Consider the following 19,734-nt stretch of genomic DNA (forward strand, 5'->3'; position numbering starts at 1 on the left):
ATCATGCACCGGTGGTGTGGCGGCAATGGGAGGCAACATTAGCTAAAGTGGTGCCTCAGGTTAAGAACAGTTTCAGGTTAAGAACGGACCTCTGGAACAAATTAAGTTCGTAACCAGAGGTACAACTGTACAGTACTATGATTCTAGAGCCCATCCTGCTTCCTAAACACCACTGTCGTGTTCCACTTTTCACAACTCTCCATTCCTAACTCTGTCTGCCAAAGACCAAAGAGTAACAAGCTCTCAGCACATGTTCACTCACAATGAGCACTCCAGTCATAGTCTATACATCCCTTACAGTACATTATCTCTTTCATTATACTATTATGAGACATTACCTTCATAGCTTTAATACATATATGTACAACTTCCCATACAAACACCAGAATATCAAATACACTCCATAAATTTACAATTGATTTTTCCCTATATGTTGTAGTTCTTGTTTAGTCGTTTAGTCATGTCCAACTCTTTGGGACCCCCTGGACCAGAGCATGCCAGGCACTCCTGTCTTCCACTGTCTCCCGAAGTTTGGCCAAACTCATGCTGGTAGCTTCGAGAACACTGTCCAGCCATCTCGTCCTCCGTCGTCCCCTTCTCCTTGTGCCCTCCATCCTTCCCAACATCAGGGTCTTTTCCAGGGAGTCTTGTCTTCTCATGAGGTGGCCAAAGTATTGGAGCTTCAGCTTCAGGATCTGTCCTCCCAATGAGCACTCAGAGCTGATTTCCTTCAGAATGGATAGGTTTGATCTTCTTGCAGTCCATGGGACTCTCAAAAGTCTCCTCCAGCACCATAATTCAAAAGCATCAATTCTTCAGCGATCAGCCTTCTTTATGGTCCAGCTCTCACTTCCATATATCACTACTGGGAAAATCATAGCTTTAACTATATGGACCTTTGTCAGCAAGGTGATGTCTCTGCTTTCTGTTGATATGAGAGACAAAGTGAACTCTGTGGTAAACGCATGGCACAATCCATACATCTAATTGGGTTCTCCCCTGTGAGACTCCGTTATAACTGAATCACTTTCCACACTTCATTCATTTAAATGGTTTCTCACCTGTGTAAGATGGTTGATGCATTGTAAGTTTTCCATTTTCACTGAAGTTCTTTCCACACTCCAAATATTTACAGGGTTTCTCCTGTGTGAGTTTGTAGATGTCTTATAAGACCTCCACTGTGACTGAAGCACTTCCCACATTCCATACATATAAATGGTTTCTCACCCGTGTGAGTTCGTTGATGTACGGTAAGATTTCCGCTTTCACTGAAGCACTTCCCACACTCCATACATCTAAATGGCTTCTCCCCTGTATGAGTTCGTTGATGTAGAGTAAGGCGTCCTTTCCGACTGAAGCTCTGCCCACACTCTGTACATTTAAAGGGTTTCTCCCCTGTGTGAATTCGTAGATGTGTTGTAAGAGTTCTATTCCGACTGAAGCTCTGCCCACACTCCATACATTTAAAGGGTTTCTCCCCTGTGTGAATTCGTAGATGTGTTGTAAGAGTTCCATTCTGACTGAAGCTCTGCCCACACTCCGTACATTTAAGTGGTTTTTCCCCTGTATGAGTTCGTTGATGTATAATAAGTTTTCCATTTTCACGGAAACACTTTCCACACTCCATACACTTAAATGGTTTCTCACCCGTGTGAGTTCGTTGATGTGCAGTAAGATTTCCGCTTTCACTGAAGCACTTCCCACACTCCATACATCTAAATGGTTTCTCCCCTGTGTGAATTCGTTGATGTGCAGTAAGATTTCCACTTTTACTGAAGCTCTTTCCGCACTCCATACATTTAAAGGATTTCTTCTCTGTGTTAGTTTGTGGATGTGTGCTAAGGTGTTCACTCACACAGAAGTACTTAACAGAAGGCCCCTCAGAATTCTGATTGCCTTCTCCATCACCTGGTTTAAAGTGGGGAAGGGGGAGAGAAAATATTGTTAGGTATTCAAGGAAGAGAACAAGAGAACTTAACACACAACAATACCAATCAGCACTTTCTCTTATTCCAACACCCCCAACAATCTCCCCTCTCCTATGTAGCACATTTTTAGGAAAGGAAATAATCCCAGAAAATACAGTGGTACCTCGGGTTACGAACCTGATTCGTTTCGGTGGTCCGTTCTTAACCCGAACCGTTCTTAACCTGAGGTGTGCTTTCGCTAATGGGACCTCCTGCACTGCCGGTGCACGTTCTCATTATGGGGCAAAGTTCGTAACCCGAGGTACTACTTCCGGGTTAATGGAGTTTGTAACCTGAAGCATTTGTAACCCGAAGTGTTTGTAGCCCGAGGTACCACTCTAATAATAATAAGAAGAAGAATATAAAGCACAAATAAAAGATCAGCCTCCTTCACACAGCACATAGTTAAACTAGGGAACTCGATCCCACAGGGAGTAATAATGGCCCAAATACATGGAGGAGAAGTCTATTGCCGGCCACTCGTTGTGATGGCTCTGCAATGCCTCCACACTCAGAAGCAGCAATGTTCCTAAATACAGTGGTGCCTCGCAAGACGAAATTAATCCGTTCCGCAAGTCTCTTCGTCTAGCGGTTTTTTCGTCTTGCGAAGCAACCCTATTAGTGGATTAGCGCTATTAGCGGTTTAGCGGCTATTAAAGGCTTAGCGGATTAGCGGCTAAAAGGCTATTAGCGGATTAGCGGCTTAGAAAAAGGGGGGAACGGGGGAAAATCGGAACACTCGCAAGACGTTTTCGTCTTGCAAAGCAAGCCCATAGGGAAAATCGTCTTGCGAAGCAGCTCAAAAACGGAAAACCCTTTCGTCTAGCGGGTTTTCCGTCTTGCGAGGCATTCGTCTTGCGGGGCACCACTGTACTGGAAACTACATGAGGCAAGAGTGCTCTTGTGTTTGAATCCTGCTTGCTGGTTTCCCACAGGCATCTGGTTTTGCCAGTGTGAGAACAGGATGCTGGACTAGATGGGTCACTGGCCTAATTCCTATGTTGCTCCTTCATGGCATGAATAAATGGCTCAAACAGGAGATTCACACCTTCAACGTGTATCAGTCAAGAGGGATAAAAATGCATCCTTATTTATAGAAAAGAAATAATTGTGCCGCTTAAAAAATGTAAAGTATCTAAGAGAGTTTGGAAATGTGGGGGCAAGGTTTTCTTTATGATTTGCAGAGTTCTAACTGTTGCTATAAAAGAGACTGATTAATTTGTTGCAGTTTTGCTTCTGCATTTTATTATCTTTTATATGGGTATGGTAGTTTTCTGAATTTTGCTTTTTACCCACCTGGTAAAATCCTAGCCGAAGGATGGGATACAAACGGCGTAAATAAAATAAACATAATGAACTATGTAAGAGCAAACAGGAGGAAAAATCACCTTGTTTTAGTTCTTATTTATTAAAGTTTAACTTACCTTACATCTTTCATTATCTTATAATGGAAACTATATTGAGGTTTAGTCAATATGCAAATGTATTTAAATTTAATTGATTTATTAAAATAAACTGAGTAAAAAATGTGCAAAATAAATAAATAAAAATGCATCCTTACCCAGAGAGGCCACCATCTCATCATTCTCCTCCATGACTTCCTTGTGCAGAGTTCTTTGGCCTGGATGATAATAATAATAATAATAATAATAATAATAATAATAATAATAATAATAATAATTTATTATTTATACCCCACCTATCTGGCTGAGTTTCCCCAGCCACTCTGGGCAGCTTGCAACAAATCACTAAAATACAATAACCTATTAAACATTAAAAGCTTCCCTAAACAGGGCTGCCTTCAGATGTCTTCTAAAAGTTTGGTAGTTATTTTTCTCTTTGACATCTGGTGGGAGGGCATTCCACAGGGCGGGTGCCACTACCAAGAAGGCCCTCTGCCTGGTTCCCTGTAACTTGGCTTCTCACAGTGAGGGAACCGTCAGAAGGCCCTCGGAGCTGGACCTCAGTGTCTGGGATCCACTCCTCCTCTGTGAAAAACACGACCACCTCCTCAAGGATCAAGAGGGCCTGGAAGTAGAAGAAGAAGAAGAAGAAGAAGAAGAAGAAGAAGAAGAAGACAACAGAGCTTCTCTTAGATGCCCATTATCCCTACTCAACACAGAGGGAGGCTGGGTGGTCCCATCTGTGCCTCTTCCCTCCTCCCTGCTCCCGTTGCTCCTTCCCTACCTGAGGAAGCTGCCTGGCTCCTCTTTCCATTCCACCTTTAAAAACAAGATGGTCCAAATGGTGCCTCTGAGGCCAATTGCGCTGCCTGTGAGATTCTGATGAGGCGTAAAACTGGCCACTTCCGGGACTTTCCCAGTTATACTTCAAAGCAAGGAGCTGCGCTTTTATCTTCCCAATTCTGTGCGGTAGGACAGGGTGATAAATAACCAGGGGGTCAAAAGTGGTCCCTCATGAGCACAGACCTCAACCGCTTGGGAAGGGAAAGCAGGGGGGGCAGGAGAGTTTAGAGCTGTGACTCTGTGGGACGAAGCCTTGAGCTGCCTGCTGCCAGCAGGAGACTCCCAACTAAAAATATTCAAGCTGAAATAAAAGGGTAAGAAGAATTCTGCATCTTCTACCATTTTGATTGAAGAAAGAAATATAATCAGATTAATTTAATTAGACTGAATTTGGCGATACACAAAGTGTTAAAACACTTCCGGGTAAATTACGTTACATGGAGAAAAGTTGCAAGTAGGAGAACTTATTTTACTAAAAAAAGCCTATGGACACATGCCTGTTGATGAGCCACCAAAACCCATTATTTACTGATTGTCAATATCAGGAGATTTTAAAAGTGGCTACGGTGTTGTGTTGAGAGACAGAAAAGGGAAGGTGGTGCCAGAGTCCTGGGAGCGTCAGGGAGCCCTAACACCACTGTATCAAACTTTTCGCAGAAGAGACTTGGATTAAGATATATGAAGTACTCAGCTAAGGATTATAAGATTTCCTGTTGTGAAGAATAAAAGGAGGAAGAAGCTTGGAGTTGGCTCAACAAACACAACTGAGACTTTAAGGAACAGTTTGCAAGTGACTTTGTACCCCACTCTGAGACATTTTGGAAAAGCGGACAAGCGGTTTTAATACACTTTCGCTGGGAAAGTACTAGCTCTCCCTTGGTGTTTACTGGGAAAGTGTACTGAATGGCCTTGGACAGAATCATGACTGGTAGAGGAAACTGGCTGTTCTGAAAACATGGAAGGTCAGCCAGAGAAACTATGGCATTTTTGTATCAATGGAAAAGAGAATTTATGGAGCGTATGGCCAAGATATCAGAGACCATGAGTACCATATTGGATCAATGTAACAACACGGCAGAAGAACCAGAAACAAGAAGAATAGAGTCAGGGGAGACTCTTGGGCAAAGACAGGTGGGAAAGTTTGTAAAGGGGGAAAGGCTAATTGTTATGAAGAAAATCCAAAAGGAAAGAGCAGGGATTTGAAGGGCAGCACATGCAGAAAACATTTGAGAAAGTATTGGTAAAATCACCATTGTTAAGATAAGAGGAGCTGAAATTTGAAATGGTCCTAATTGTTAGCAGCTTCTTGAGGAGCTTTAAACATGAGCACAGACAGGAAATAGTTATGAGAAATTTGGGTGAAATCACAACTGTGGAGACAGAGAGAGAAATTTGGAAGGAAATTGGGAATTGTCCTAATGGGAAGCCTCTTCCGGAGGAGATTTAAATATGCCAAAGTAAGAAAAAAGAATGGGTAACAGTCTGGCAAATTGGGACATCACCAAACATGGATTAAATGCTTGCAAAAAGCAACAATAAGGATCATTTTAAAAGGGGAAATAGTCTGTAAGCATAGATGCGTAATGTATAAAGCGGTCTGAATGTTTAAAATATCTGTGCAGTATACCACAAGTTCAATTGTTCAGTAGTTGGGAAATTGTGTAAAGGGATCCAGAATGTAAGATGATTTGGTTTATTTAAAGAACTAGAAGAAGGGGTGGAGGGAAGTCCGAGGATTGGGGGGGGGGGTAAAAATGTCTTCTTTTTGGTTATTTTTTAATGTTAATGAGAAATGTGCAGGGTAATCTGGTATTGATACAATGTGGCATATATTGGGAGTTTGGTACAGTGGTACCTTGGGTTAAGTACCGTATTTTTCGCCCCATAGGACGCACCACCCTATAGGACGCACCTAGTGGTTTTTTTTGGGGGGGGGATAAAGAAAAAAAATTATTTCCCCCCCAGGCACGGGGCTGGCGCGGGGGAAGCCCGAGCTTCCCCCGACCCCAGCCCCCAGAAGAGCCTGCTATCCGCAAGCCTAGGAAGCCGCGCTGGTCTCCCCAGGCTTGCGGACAGCTGTGCGAAGCCCGGGCGCGCTGAGGCTTCCTAATGCAGGCAGCTGCACGGACCCCGGGAGCACAGGCAGCTGTGCACGACCCTCCGGAGCCCGGCGCGGCTTGGCGCCGGGCTCCGGAGGGATGCGCAGAGCTGCACGGAGCCCGGGAGGGCAGGCAGCTGCGCACAACCCTCCGGAGGCCGGCGGCTTCATTTTTGGAGGGGAAAAAGTGCGTCCTATAGGGCGAAAAATACGGTACTTAATTCATTCCGGAGGTCCGTTCTTAACCTGAAACTGTCCTTAACCTGAAGCACCACTTTAGCTAATGGGGCCTCCTGCCACCGCCGCGCCGCCAGAGCCTGATTTCTGTTCTTATCCTGAAACAAAGTTCTTAACCTGAAGCACTATTTCTGGTTTAGTGATTTGTGTAACCTGAAGCATATGTAACCTGAAGCGTATGTAACCTGAGGTACCACTGTACTTGAAAACTAATAAAAATTATTTAACAAAAAAACCAAAAGAAGGAAAAACGAAAAACAAAACTGGCCCCTTATGAGCACGGACCTGAAGCTGCGTGAGTAGTTTTAAATCCCGTCACTCATGCGCCCATTTTCCAAGCTCCAGGAAATCCAAAATGTGCCTCTTCCCTCCACTTCAGGGGCACATAAAGAGGACAGCAAACCCTCCCCCATTGTTCCCCACTCTGCCAACATGGGGGGGGCTCCCCCTTCCCAATAAGCAAATTCTTGTTTCTTTTTGCTTCCTTCTTATATCAGCCTCTTTCTTACTAAGGAAGCTGCGGAGGCTGATTTCCCTTGACATTGTCCATCTCTCACCCCCCACCCATTTCGAAATCTCCTTCCTCTCTCCCAGAGATGGAAGCTGTTAAACAGAGAGGAGCATCTCTAGGTGGAATGAGACTACCACCCCTTTGAATGGAGTAGGGGCCCTTTATATGTCCTGCTGTCCTTTGTCAACAACAAATTGCCGCTGTTTTTTGTGTCGGATATATGCTATGTGGAGGGACACGGGTGGTGCTGTGGGTAAAACCTCAGTGCCTAGGACTTGCCGATCGTATGGTCGGCAGTTCGAATCCCCGCGGCGGGGTGAGCTCCCGTCTTTCGGTCCCAGCTCCTGCCCACCTAGCAGTTCGAAAGCACTCTTAAGTGCAAGTAGATAAATAGGGACCGCTTTATAGCGGGAAGGTAAACCCCGTTTCCGTGTGCTGCGCTGGTGCTGGCTCACCAGAGCAGCTTCGTCACGCTGGCCACGTGACCCGGAAGTGTCTTCGGACAGCGCTGGCTCCCGGCCTCTTAAGTGAGATGAGCGCACAACCCTAGAGTCGGACATGACTGGCCCGTACAGGCAGGGGTAAAAGGTAAAGGTAAAGGTACCCCTGCCCGAACGGGCCAGTCTTGACAGACTCTGGGGTTTGTGCGCCCATCTCACTCAAGAGGCCCGGGGGCCAGCGCTGTCCGGAGACACTTCCGGGTCACGTGGCCAGCGTGACAAAGCTGCATCTGGCGAGCCAGCGCAGCACACGGAACGCCGTTTACCTTCCCGCTGGTAAGCGGTACCTATTTATCTACTTGCACCCGGGGGTGCTTTCGAACTGCTAGGTTGGCAGGCGCTGGGACCGAGCAGCGAGAGCGCACCCCGCCGCGGGGATTCGAACCGCCGACCTTTCCATCGGCAAGCCCTAGGCGCTGAGGCTTTTACCCACAGCGCCACCCGCGTCCCACACGGGCAGGGGTACCTTTACCTTATATGCTATGTGGTAATTTATGGACCTATTGGGAATCTAAAGCCATTTGTACCTGTTGCCATGCAACCAGGGCATGCAGAAGGCAGACACCCTATATATAGAAATGAGCAAACCAGTGATATTTTAGGGAGCAGGCTAGCAGGCAGGGCTCATTACTGACATCATAGGAGCCTACACAACACAACACACTGTTGCTGTATGTAGGTTTTATTTTATTTGCTTTTTATCTTATATTTTGGAAACGTACCATCAGTTGTTTTTTCCTTTTTTTTGGGGGGGGGGCCAAGAGAGTGAGGCCCCTGAGCTATAGCTTGTTTAGCTTATACGTAAATCCAGCACTGAGGGAGGGGCTGCAAATCCCTTTGTAGTTAGGGTGCACTGGGGGGGGGACCCTTTTCTGGTTTGGCTCCAGTGTCTTTGCCCCCCCCAGTCCCCCCACCATGGGAACCTGGCTTGATCTCTGCGCTTCAAAAAGCATCTTGCAATGCAAACCCTGTTGAGGGAGGGGGAACCCACTTTGCAACAGGACGCCCTTTATCACGCCCCCCCCCCACTTATTCCCACAGGGAAGAGCGGAGCCCCTCCCTGCTTTCCTTTCTACCCCCCCCCCATCCTCCCTCCTTCTTTCCCAGCTGCCCTGTTTGAAGTTTCAGGAAGAGGTAAAGCAAATCCTTTTCCCACCCCCAAATAACCCCCAAATACAAGGCACCTCTTCTCCAAGTCCGCTTCTCTTCTGGGAATGAGGATGGAGACCCCTCCCCCCCCAGATTGCCTCCCCCCTCCCCAATAAAAAAAAACTTCCTGCCTCTCTAGGAAGCGCAGCTCATTGACCCAGAGGGAGGGGGAGGGGAGGAGATCCGGGCCCCCCCCAAACAGAAATGCCCTTCCCAGCCTGCAAGCCCTATATTCTCGTTTATTTAGTGAGAAATTCATGGGTTCAGTTCTTGCAAGAGGCAACAAAAAAAGAGGAGAATTGACAGGGACATGTTTCTCTTGTCTCTCTCTTGACAGAGGCTCCAGTTACAGATAGGTAGCCGTGTTGGTCTGCCATAGTAAAAAAAAAAAATAAAAAATCCTTCCAGTAGCACCTTAAAGACCAACTACCGTATTTTTCGCTCTATAACACGCACCAGACCATAACACGCACGTAGTTTTTAGAGGAGGAAAACAAGAAAAAAAATATTCTAAACGAAATAGTGGATATATGATTTTTGTGGTTCATGCTGTGGCCACAGACATGTGATCTGACAGTGAGTTTGGAGTAGCCCAATGCAAAAATCCTGAGGATCCATGTGGATCCATGCTTTGTAACCACAGAGGAGGGAAGGAAGGGGAACCATGGATCCTCTGCTCACGACTGCAGCAGATCCCTCCCACCACCCGCAGGCATTCGCTCCATAACACGCACAGACATTTCCCCTTACTTTCTAGGAGGAAAAAAGTGAGTGTTATGGTGCAAAAAATACGGTAAGTTAGTTCTTGGTATGAGCTTTCGTATGCATGCACACTTCTTCCGATACACAGGGAAGTGTATCTGAAGAAGTGTGCATGCACATGAAAGCTCATACCAAGAACTAACTTAGTTGGTCTTTAAGGTGCTACTGGAAGGATTTTTTTTTATTTTGACAGAGGCTATTATACAGGGCGACCAAAACAGGTTCTGTGTCAAAACTACTGGGCCTAAACCCCAATTGAAATGGATCCGGAAAAGCAGTTTCTTCCAAAAGCGCCTGGATCTGGTCCATGACCACTCGCTCCAGAACTTTGCCCAAGAAAGGGAGATTAGCAACTGACCGGTAGTTTGTCAGGTTTTCTGAATCTAGGGAAGGTTTCTTCAGGAGTGGTTTTACCACTGCCTCCTTCATCCAGGCAGGGACCATTGATCACCTCCCTGGCCCAGCCAGCTGTTCCCTCCCCTGTTTTCATCAGCCAAGAGGGGCAAGGGTCTAGAGCGCAAGTTATTATTATTATTATTATTATTATTATTATTATTATTATTAATTTATACCCCGCCCATCTGGCTGGGTCTCCCCAGCCACTCTGGGCAGCTCCCAACAGAATATTAAAAGCAATACAGCACCAGACATTAAAAATTTCCCTAAACAGGGCCGCCTTGAGCTGTCTCTTAAAAGTAAAATAGTTGTTTATTGCCTTGACATCTCCTGGGAGAGTGTTCCACACGGCAGGCGCCACTACCGAGAAGGCCCTCTGCCTGCTTCCCTGTAACCTCACTTCTCACAGCAAGGGAACTGCCAGAAGGCCCTCGGAGCTGGACCTTAGTGTCCGGGCTGGATGATGGGGGTGGAGACGCTCCTTCAGGTATACAGGACTGAGGCCGTTTAGGGCTTTAAAGGTCAGCACCAACACTTTAAATTGTGCTCGGAAATGTACTGGGAGCCTACTGGGAGGACTAGTGTTATATGGTCTCAGTGGCCACTCCCAGTCACCAGTCTAGCTGCTGCATTCTGGATTAATTGCAGTTTCCGAGTCACCTTCAAAGGTAGCCCCACGTAGAGCGCATTGCAGTAGTCCAAGCGGGTGATAACCGGAGCATGCACCACTTTGGCAAGACAATCTGCGGGCAGGTAGGGTCTCAGCCTGCGTACCAGATGGAGCTGGTAAAGAGCTGCCCTGGACACAGAATTGACCTGCGCCTCCATGGACAGCTGTGAGTCCAAACTGACTCCGAGGCTGCGCACCTGGTCCTTTAGTGGCACAGTTACCCCATTCAGGACCAGGGAGTCCTCCACACCAGCCTGCCCCCTGTCCCCCAAGAACAGTACTTCTGTCTTGTCAGGATTCAACCTCAACCCATTAGCTGCCATCCACCCAGTGGTTGCCCTGACTGATCTGAGCTCCATGTCCACATCCTTGAGCCTTACCAACTGAAACTCATCCAACACAAGCAAGCGATCTTCTCAAAATGCTTTGCATACAAGTCACAGCGAGCTACCGTTGGTTCTTCCACCGCTTTTGGGCCAGCCTGTAAAAGGTCCCGTACAACCCGGAGAAGCTCTGCTGGATGTCAAATGAGGATACAATGGAGGCAGCAAAGTATGCCTTCTTTGCTGCCTTCACTGCCACTAGGTAGGCTTGATAATGAGCCCTTACCAGTGTTCAGTTGCATCCATTTGGATCTTTCCTCCACTTGCATTTGAGCCATCTCCCAGCTACTTTCTTCGCCCTAAACTCTGGAGTACACCAGGGGCCAATCGGGCTCCACAAAGTGGGAGTTAGTGCTCAGGGGTGATCATGTCAATAGCCTGAGGCATTCTGGTTTTCCACAGGTCGGCCAGGGCTTTGAAAGGGAAAAGGTGCTGACATCTTAATCTCAACAGGAAGTGATCAGACCCTGACAAGGGACTGATGTCAACGCCCCCCACCTTCAGATCACCCTCTTCCTTCCCAGTAGAGATAACAAGGTCCAGAGTGTGGCCTGCCATGTTTGTTGGACCGGTGACATGTTGGGACAAGCCCATGGTTGTCATGGCAGCCATGAAGTCTGAGCCAGCCCAGAGCCAGCTGCCTTGGCATGGATGTTGAAGTCTCCAAGAACCAGCAGTCTGGGAGACCTCAACACCTCCTCTGAAACCAGCTATGTCAGCTCAGGCAGGGAGACTGCTGGGCAGCGAGATGAGCGATAAACCAGCAGAATCCCAAATCTGTCCCGATTTCCCAGTGCCAGGAACACACATTCTAGATTCCCTCTCAACTGGACAGAGAGAGCCTGGAGATAGAGAGAATCTCTACAGGCTACAGCAACTCCTTCTCCCCAACCCTCGATTCTGGCCTGATGGTGCACTGGGTACCCAGGTGGGCACAGCTGGGTGAGACCAACTCCACCCTGTTGACCCACCCAGGTTTCAGTAATACATGCCACATCAGACTCGTCATCTAAAATCAGATCATGGATGAGGGAAATTTTATTCTGGGTGGACCTGGCATTCAGCAGTAGCAGTCGCAGACCCAACAGCTGGCTGATATGACAACCACAATTCCCAGAGTTGGAGGAGGGGCTGGCACACAGAAGAGTCATTAAGTGCCTGAGCCTCCCGCCCCTTACCTGGCCTGCCCGTCCTCTCACGCTATACCTCCCCCTACCCAGAACCACTGTAATTGGTCTCCCGGGCTCTCCCCAACTCCTCTCCTCCCAAGCCCCTCCTACTGAATACCCTTGCAGCCCAGTTAAAAGCAGTTAAAACACTAAAGCAGAATTTTTAAAAGTATAAAAAGTATTTTAGAAACAATTTAGAGGAGGAGGGCTCTCTGTTGAGCAGCAGCCACAGTCCTTGTGAAGCCTGTCAGGCCCCACCCTAGGCCAGGTGGAGACACAGCGGTCAACTTTCCCCCTTTTTTATATATATATAAATATTTTATTCAGTTTTCAAACATAGCATAGAAAATTCATACCAAACACATAAAATCCCTTCACCAAAAGAGTAACCAACGAAAGAACACACAATTACACCAACAAACAATATAACTTTTCCCTTTTTTAAAGGGAAATTCCCTTATTCCGAATAGGATTCCTCGCAAGAAAAGGGAAAAGTTGACAGCTATGGGTGCAGAGAGGCAGAGAAGCGCCCCCAAGCTCCCAGCAGGCAGTCCTCCTCTAGTTATAATAATGCAAGTGCTGAATTCGGATGGATAGATTGTTTAGAGATTTTGAAGGTCAGATTAAAAAACTTTGCCCCAGAAGACCTGGACCACCCTAAACTCCCACCAAACGTTGAAACAGGAATCTGAGACCTTCTGCATGCAAAGCAACTGCTCTACCACTGAGTTGTGCCCCCCCAACCCATAACAAAGCCTTTCTCCCATCAGCTCCCTTTTTTTACAAAAGGTACGCACTGAAATGACACTGGACCACCATTTAGGGAGGAAATGACTCTCCTGAAACCACTGGCAATGCCCACATTTCCCTGTGCCACCTTCCCTCCGCATATTGGTTGTTCCCCTCAGAACCTCTTTATTCCAGTTGCAACGAGGGATTTTATCCACTTTGCCCGTTAATGGAGCCATGCACATAAGACGATGGTTTCAGTCTTTCTGTGTTTTCATTGTTCCTTTATTGCAATTATAAAAATGGGCTTTATGCTGCTGTTCTTATAACAAGGAGTTGGACTGGACCCTTGGAGTCCCTTTCAACTCTACAGTTCTAGGAATCCAGAGCCAATCCTGCTTCCTAAACACAACTGTTGTGTTCTACTTTTCACAACTCTCCATTCTTAACTATGTCTGCCAAAGATCAAATATCAATGGATTCTCAGCACATGTTCACTCACAATGAGCACTCCAGAGCCACATTCTGAATACCCCAAACAGTACATTGTATCTTTCATTATACTTATTATGAGACATTACCTTCACTGTCTTAATACGTATATGCACAAAATTCCATACAAACACCAGAACATCAAATACACTCCATACATTTACAATTGATTTTTCCCTATATGGGTTTGTTGAAATGAGGGACAAAGTGTCCAACTTGGCACACTCCATACATCTAAATGGGTTCTCCCCTGTGAGAGTTCATAGGTGTTTATTAATAACTCAGTTATAACAGAAGCACTTCTCACACTCCATTCATTTAAATGGTTTCTCACCCGTGTGAGTTTGTTGATGTACTGTAAGTTTTGTACTTGCACTAAAGCTCTTTCCACACTCCATACATTTAAATGGTTTTTCCCCTGTATGAATTCGTTGATGTATTGTAAGTTTTCCATTTTCACTAAAGCTCTTTCCACACTCCAAACATTTAAAGGGTTTCTCCCCTGTGTGAGTTTGTAGATGTCTTGTAAGACCTCCACTATGACTGAAGCATTTCCCACAATCCATACATTTAAATGGTTTCTCCCCTGTGTGAGTTCGTTTATGTCTAGTAAGGTGTGAACACTGTCTGAAGTTCATTCCACATTCCATACACTTAAATGGTTTCTCCCCTGTGTGAATTTGTTGATGCTTTGCAAGAGATCCACTATGACTGAAGCACTTTCCACAATCCATACATTTAAATGGTTTCTCCCCTGTGTGAGATCGTTGATGTATAGTAAGGTGTGAACACTGACTGAAGCACTTCCCACACTCCAAACATGTAAATGGTTTCTCCCCGGTGTGACTTTGCTGGTGCACAGTGAGTCTTGAACTACAAATGAAGCTCGCTCCACACTCCAAACATTTATATGGTTTCTCCCCTGTATGAGTTCGTTGGTGCAGGGTAAGCTGTGAACACCGACTGAAGCTCTGCCCACACTCCATACATTTAAATGGTTTCTCCCCTGTATGAGTTCGTTGATGTAGAGTAAGTTGTGAACATGAACTGAAGCTCTGCCCACACTCCATACATTTAAATGGTTTCTCTCCTGTATGAGTTCGTTGATGTAGAGTTAGGTGTGAACACTGACTGAAGCACTTCCCACACGCCAAACATCTAAATGGTTTCTCCCCTGTATGGGTTCGTTGATGTAGAGTAAGGCGTCCATTGTGACTGAAGCTCTGCCCACACTCCATACATTTAAACGGTTTCTCCCCTGTGTGAATTCGTAGATGTGCTGTTAGAGTTCTATTCCGACTGAAGCTCTGCCCACATTCCATACATTTAAAAGGTTTCTCCCCTGTGTGAATTTGTAGATGTGTTGTAAGAGTTCCATTCTGACTGAAGCTCTGCCCACACTCCGTACATCTAAAGGGTTTCTCACCGGTGTGAGTTCGTTGATGTATAATAAGTTTTCCATTTTCACGGAAGCTCTTTCCACACTCCATACATTTAAATGGTTTCTCACCCGTGTGAGTTCGTTGATGCACAGTAAGATTACCGCTTTCACTGAAGCACTTCCCACACTCCATACATCTAAATGGTTTCTCCCCTGTGTGAATTCGTTGATGTGCAGTAAGATTTCCATTTTTACTGAAGCTCTTTCCACACTCCATACATTTAAAGGGTTTCTCCTCTGTGTTATTTTGTAGATTTGTGCTAAGGTGTTCACTCACACTGACGTACTTTACAGATGGCCCCTCATAATTCTGATTGCCTTCTTCATCACCTGGTTTTAAGTGGGGGATAAGAAAATATTGTTAGGATTTCAAGGAACAGAACAAGAGAATACACAGCAAGACCAATCAGCACCTTCTCTTATTTCAACACCTCCAACAGTCTCCCCTCTCCTATATACCACATTTTAAGGAAAGGAAATAATCCCAGAAAATAGTCTCTTATTGCAGGAGACACATGTTGCAAGTTGACACACCGGAGTATCAGTAACCAAAATATTTGCTGAAGAGTTTATAACCATCAATAAACTAAAAAGATCAATGTGGTAATGCATATAAACATGGTTTTTACCCGTAACAATTTTTTTAAAGATGACCAAGGAAGAATTATCAGGGTACAGGCAATTATTGAAGGAGAAAAAATTGTCTTGGTGAGTCTTTGCGCCAAAGGAGAAAAAATGGAGATACAAACACTCACTAGAAAGACAACTGATATTTTATTACAATGGTAAGAATTCTTCTGGGAAAATAATTCAATATGCATAACTAAAGAACTAAGATTTAAGACCCCAAAAAGTGCAAATTCTACTGAGGACTATTTCTGATCACAACTCAATTCTATTTGTTATGAGAAGAGGATGAACTGGTAAAACCAGCTATGATTCACTGGGCAAGAGATACAGGGCATAATATAGAGGTGAGTGCTTGGGAGAAATGTGGAAGAGATTTAAAATTTACAGCATGTTGCACACTGAAGAATTTTATGAAAATGATGTACAGGTGGTATCTGACACCGAGCAAATTAGCTAAAATGTACAAAACTGAATTAGGTATCTGCTGGAAATGAAAGGGAAAAGTAGGTGTTTTTTTATCATATTCCCAAAAAAAGCTCAACAACTCTGACAATGAGTAGATCACTGCCCGTGAGTAGATTGCAGTCTCTTGGAATTTGGATGTCCCTGGAATATGGGATATATATAATAATTTATTGGGAGCTAAAACACCACTTTGACTTTCACCTTTGGAAGCCATAGCGGTGAAAATAAAACTATGGCGGAACGTTGGGTGACTTATTTATTAAGAGTGGAGGGTGGAGAATTTAAATTAAAAGGGTTGAAGGATTTACCAGGAATGTTGACAACATGGTTACAATATCATCATTTGAATGAAATATTTAAAAAGGATATGAAGTGGGGATTTGGAGAACAACTATCACAATTGTGGAATATGGATATAAAATTTACAGCATGTTATTGTTTAAGAGAAAATTTATGAGTCGAGAGACTGCTGTTGCCCTCCGGCCCTGGGTTTCTCCTTGACAGTCTCTCTGAGAACAGGATGCAGGAAAAGATGGGGCCTCATCCTGATGGGCTCTTTTTATATTCCTACACACTGAAATGAGATACACAAAGATACAGTCTCACAACAAAGTGGTAGGACATACCTCTCAATTGGTCCAGGACAACATCTCCATATATTTCTGTTTCTGGCGAGATGAGCTCAGACTTGAGTATCTCTCCTATGTGGAATAAGTGAAACAGAAGTGTTATTTGCTTCATCTGTGACTGTGAAAGTATCCAAAATAATAATCTTTTCAAGTAACATCTGGTGTCCCAAAAACCAGCTAATGCTATTCTAGGCTGCATCCACAGAAGTCTAGTGTACAGATCAAGGGAAGTAATAATACCGCTCTATTCTGCCTTGGTCAGACCACACCTGGAATATGGTGTTTAATTCTGGGCACCACAATTTAAGAAGGATGTTGACAAGCTGGAACGTGTGCAGAGGAGGGCAACCAAGATGATCAAAGGTCTGGAAACCAAGCCTTATGAGGAGCGCTTGAAGGAAATGGGTATGTTTAGCCTGGGAAAGAGGAGCCCGAGAGGAGATAGGATAGCCAACTTTCAATATCTGAAGGGCCGTCACATGGAAGAGGGAGCAAGATTGTTTTCTCCTGCTCTGGAGGGTAGGATCCGAACCAACGGCTTCAAGTTACAATAAAGGAGATTCTAACTAAACCTCAGGAGCAACTTTCTGACTGTATGACCTGTTGGACAGTGGGACGGTCTCCCTTGGGAGGTGATGCACTCTCCTTCATGGGTCATTTTTAAGCATAGTTTGGAAGGCTGTCTCTCATGGATGCTTTATTTGAGATTCCTGCACTGCAGGGGAATGGACTAGACGACCCTCAGGGTACCTTCCAGCTCTATCATAGAATCATAGAGTTGGAAGAGACCACAAGGGCCATCGAGTCCAGCCCCCTGCCAAGCAGGCCAATACACTGGTACCTCGCAAGACGAATGCCTCGCAAGACAAAAAACTCACAAGACGAAAGGTTTTTTTGTTTTTTGAGTTGCTTCGCAAGACGATTTTCCCTATGGGCTTGCTTCGCAAGACGGAAACGTCTTGCAAGTTTGTTTCCTTTTTCTTAACTCCATTAATACAGTTGCGACTTGACTTCGAGGAGCAACTCATAGAACACGGAGTGGTAGCCTTTTTTGAGGTTTTTAAAGACTTTGGTGATTTTTGAAGCTTTTCCAAAGCTTTCCCGACACCGTACTTCGCAAGACGGAAAAAATTGCAAGACGACAAAACTCACGGAACAAATTAATTTTGTCTTGCGAGGCACCACTGTAATAATAATAATAATAATAATAATAATAATAATAATTTATTATTTATACCCCGCCCATTTGGCTGGGTCTCCCCAGCCACCCTGGGCGGCTTCCGACAAAGGATTAAAATACAGTGGTCTGTTAAACATTAAAAGCTTCCCTAAAGAGGGCTGCCTTCAGATGTCTTCTAAAAGTTTGGTACTTGTTGTTCTCTTTGACATCTGGTGGGAGGGCGTTCCACAGGGCGGGCGCCACTACCGAGAAGGCCCTCTGCCTGGTTCCCTGTAACTTGGCTTCTCACAGCGAGGGAACCGCCAGAAGGCCCTTGGTGCTGGACCGGGCAGAATGATGGGGGTGGAGATGCTCCTTCAGGTATACTGGACCGAGGCCGTTTAGGGCTTTAAAGGTCAGCACCAACACTTTGAATTGTGCTCTGTAACATACTGGGAGCCAATGCAGGTCTTTCAGGGGAGTCATTTGCCTGCGGGGAAAGAAATCTCTGTGCCCACGTAATTGGCCCGGTTTCAGAAATCAATTTAGGGGAAATCCATCTAATAAATATTAGATAATCACCAGAGCTAGCTGGCTGAATTAGTCCTACTTGGGCCAGTGAGGAGGCCAGGGTTAGAATTAGCTGTGGGGGTCTCAGAGCTGGTAATCTTCATAAAAGTGGAGGGGGAGGGAAGAAAAGGGAAATAAAAGATAAGGCTGAATTCAAATTAAAAGCCAGGCGGAATAGCTCTGTCTTACAGGCCCTATGTTGCTCCCTCGTGGCATGAATAAATGGCTCAAGCAGCAGATTCGCATCTTTGACGTCCATGAGTCAAGAGGGATAAAAATGCATCCTTACCCAGAGAGGCCACCATCCCATAATTCTCCTCCATGACTTCCTTGTGCAGAGCTCTTTGGCCTGGATCCAGCAGAGCCCACTCCTCCTCCGTGAAAAACACAGCCACCTCCTCAAAGGTCAAGAGGGCCTGGAAGAAGAAGAAGAGGAAGAAGACAGAGCTGCTCTTAGATCCCCATCATCCCCACTCAACACAGAGGGAGGCTGGGTGGTCCCATCTGTGCCTCTTCCCTCCTCCCTGCTCCCGTTGCTCTTTCCCTACCTGAGGAAGCTGCCTGGCTCCTCTTCCCACTCCATCTTTAAGAAGGGATGGTCCAAACAGGGCCTCTGAGGCCATTGCGCTGCCTGTGGGAGAGATGGAGGACAAGGAGGCGGAAACCGGGCCACTTCCAGGACTCAGCTGTTGCCATGAAGCAACTGAAAGCAGGGAGCAGCTCTTTCAGGAGAACAATGCATAAATTATTGTTATTATTATTATTATTAGAATTTATATACCGCCCTATTCCCAGAGTTGGGCTTTAGATCACCTATAGTGTTATAAGACCCTCCTGGCAACCTGGAAGGGGACGAGGCCAGGCAGGAGTGAGGCTGCCAGAAAAGGCAGAGAAAGTCCCTCAGCACCTCTGCGCTGGGCCCAATCCTGCAAGACAAGCCAGATCACCCCTGGGAGATTTGATTTTCCTTTCCAACAAAGTCCCAAGAGGATATCTGGAGAAGCCTCTTTTTGGAAAGAAAGAGCATCAAAATCTGCAGGGGGGGGGATTTAATCTCACACACACACACCCTGCCTTGAAGCTTTTTAAAGGGCTCCTGAGACCTTGATCAGTTTCAAATCCTGCCATCCATGGGCCCATTTCCCTTGCCAAGCAGGAGGGAAACTGACAAGGTGCTTTTTCATGCTTCAGGAAATGGAAAATGTGCCTCTTTCCGTCCAGTTTTGGGGCAGAAAAGCAGCACAGCAACCCCCCCCCCCCAACATGGGAAACCCAACAGGGCTCTTTCCTTTGTGCCAAAGCAACCTCAGCCGGCCAGACTAGGATTTCTGAAAGGGGGGCTGGGGGGCTGCCCCTTTCCTTCTCACATCAGCCTCCTTCTTACTCAGAAAGTAAGGCCGATTTCCCCTGACACTGTCCATCTCTCACCCCCCACCCAACTCGAAATCTCCCCCAATCCAGAGGCGACTCTGTTCTCCAGCTGCTTCCACTTCCTCTCCCCTGCTTGCCCTCCCGATCTCCGACCCACTGA

At 45.8% G+C, this 19,734-nt stretch overlaps 3 protein-coding genes across 4 annotated transcripts in view; all 3 read right to left on the reverse strand.

Moving 5' to 3' along the window:
- Positions 1–19,734, reverse strand: part of LOC309527425 (uncharacterized protein) — a 50,620-nt gene that overhangs the window by 7,646 nt on the left and 23,240 nt on the right. The gene's annotated exons all lie outside the window — the stretch shown is intronic.
- Positions 1,013–8,776, reverse strand: LOC309527430 (uncharacterized protein). 2 transcript variants are annotated; one of them, XM_082214294.1, is made up of 3 exons: positions 8,744–8,776; positions 3,529–3,588; positions 1,013–1,908 (listed from the first exon to the last, which is right to left on the reverse strand). In XM_082214294.1, the coding sequence occupies exons 2-3, from the start codon at positions 3,560–3,562 to the stop codon at positions 1,130–1,132; spliced, it is 813 nt and encodes a 270-aa protein (XP_082070420.1). In that variant the 5' UTR covers positions 3,563–3,588; positions 8,744–8,776; the 3' UTR covers positions 1,013–1,129. The 2 variants fall into 2 exon arrangements, with proteins under 2 accessions (XP_082070420.1, XP_082070419.1); XM_082214293.1 differs by lacking the exon at positions 8,744–8,776 and adding an exon at positions 4,155–6,067.
- On the reverse strand, positions 13,081–18,919 carry LOC309527353 (uncharacterized protein). Its single transcript, XM_082214136.1, has 4 exons — positions 18,752–18,919; positions 18,493–18,619; positions 16,472–16,546; positions 13,081–15,080 (listed from the first exon to the last, which is right to left on the reverse strand). The coding sequence occupies exons 1-4, from the start codon at positions 18,824–18,826 to the stop codon at positions 13,624–13,626; spliced, it is 1,734 nt and encodes a 577-aa protein (XP_082070262.1). The 5' UTR covers positions 18,827–18,919; the 3' UTR covers positions 13,081–13,623.

The sequence above is a fragment of the Podarcis vaucheri genome (genome assembly GCF_965113315.1).
Source record: "Podarcis vaucheri genome assembly, chromosome: 2".
Lineage (NCBI taxonomy): Eukaryota > Metazoa > Chordata > Lepidosauria > Squamata > Lacertidae > Podarcis > Podarcis vaucheri.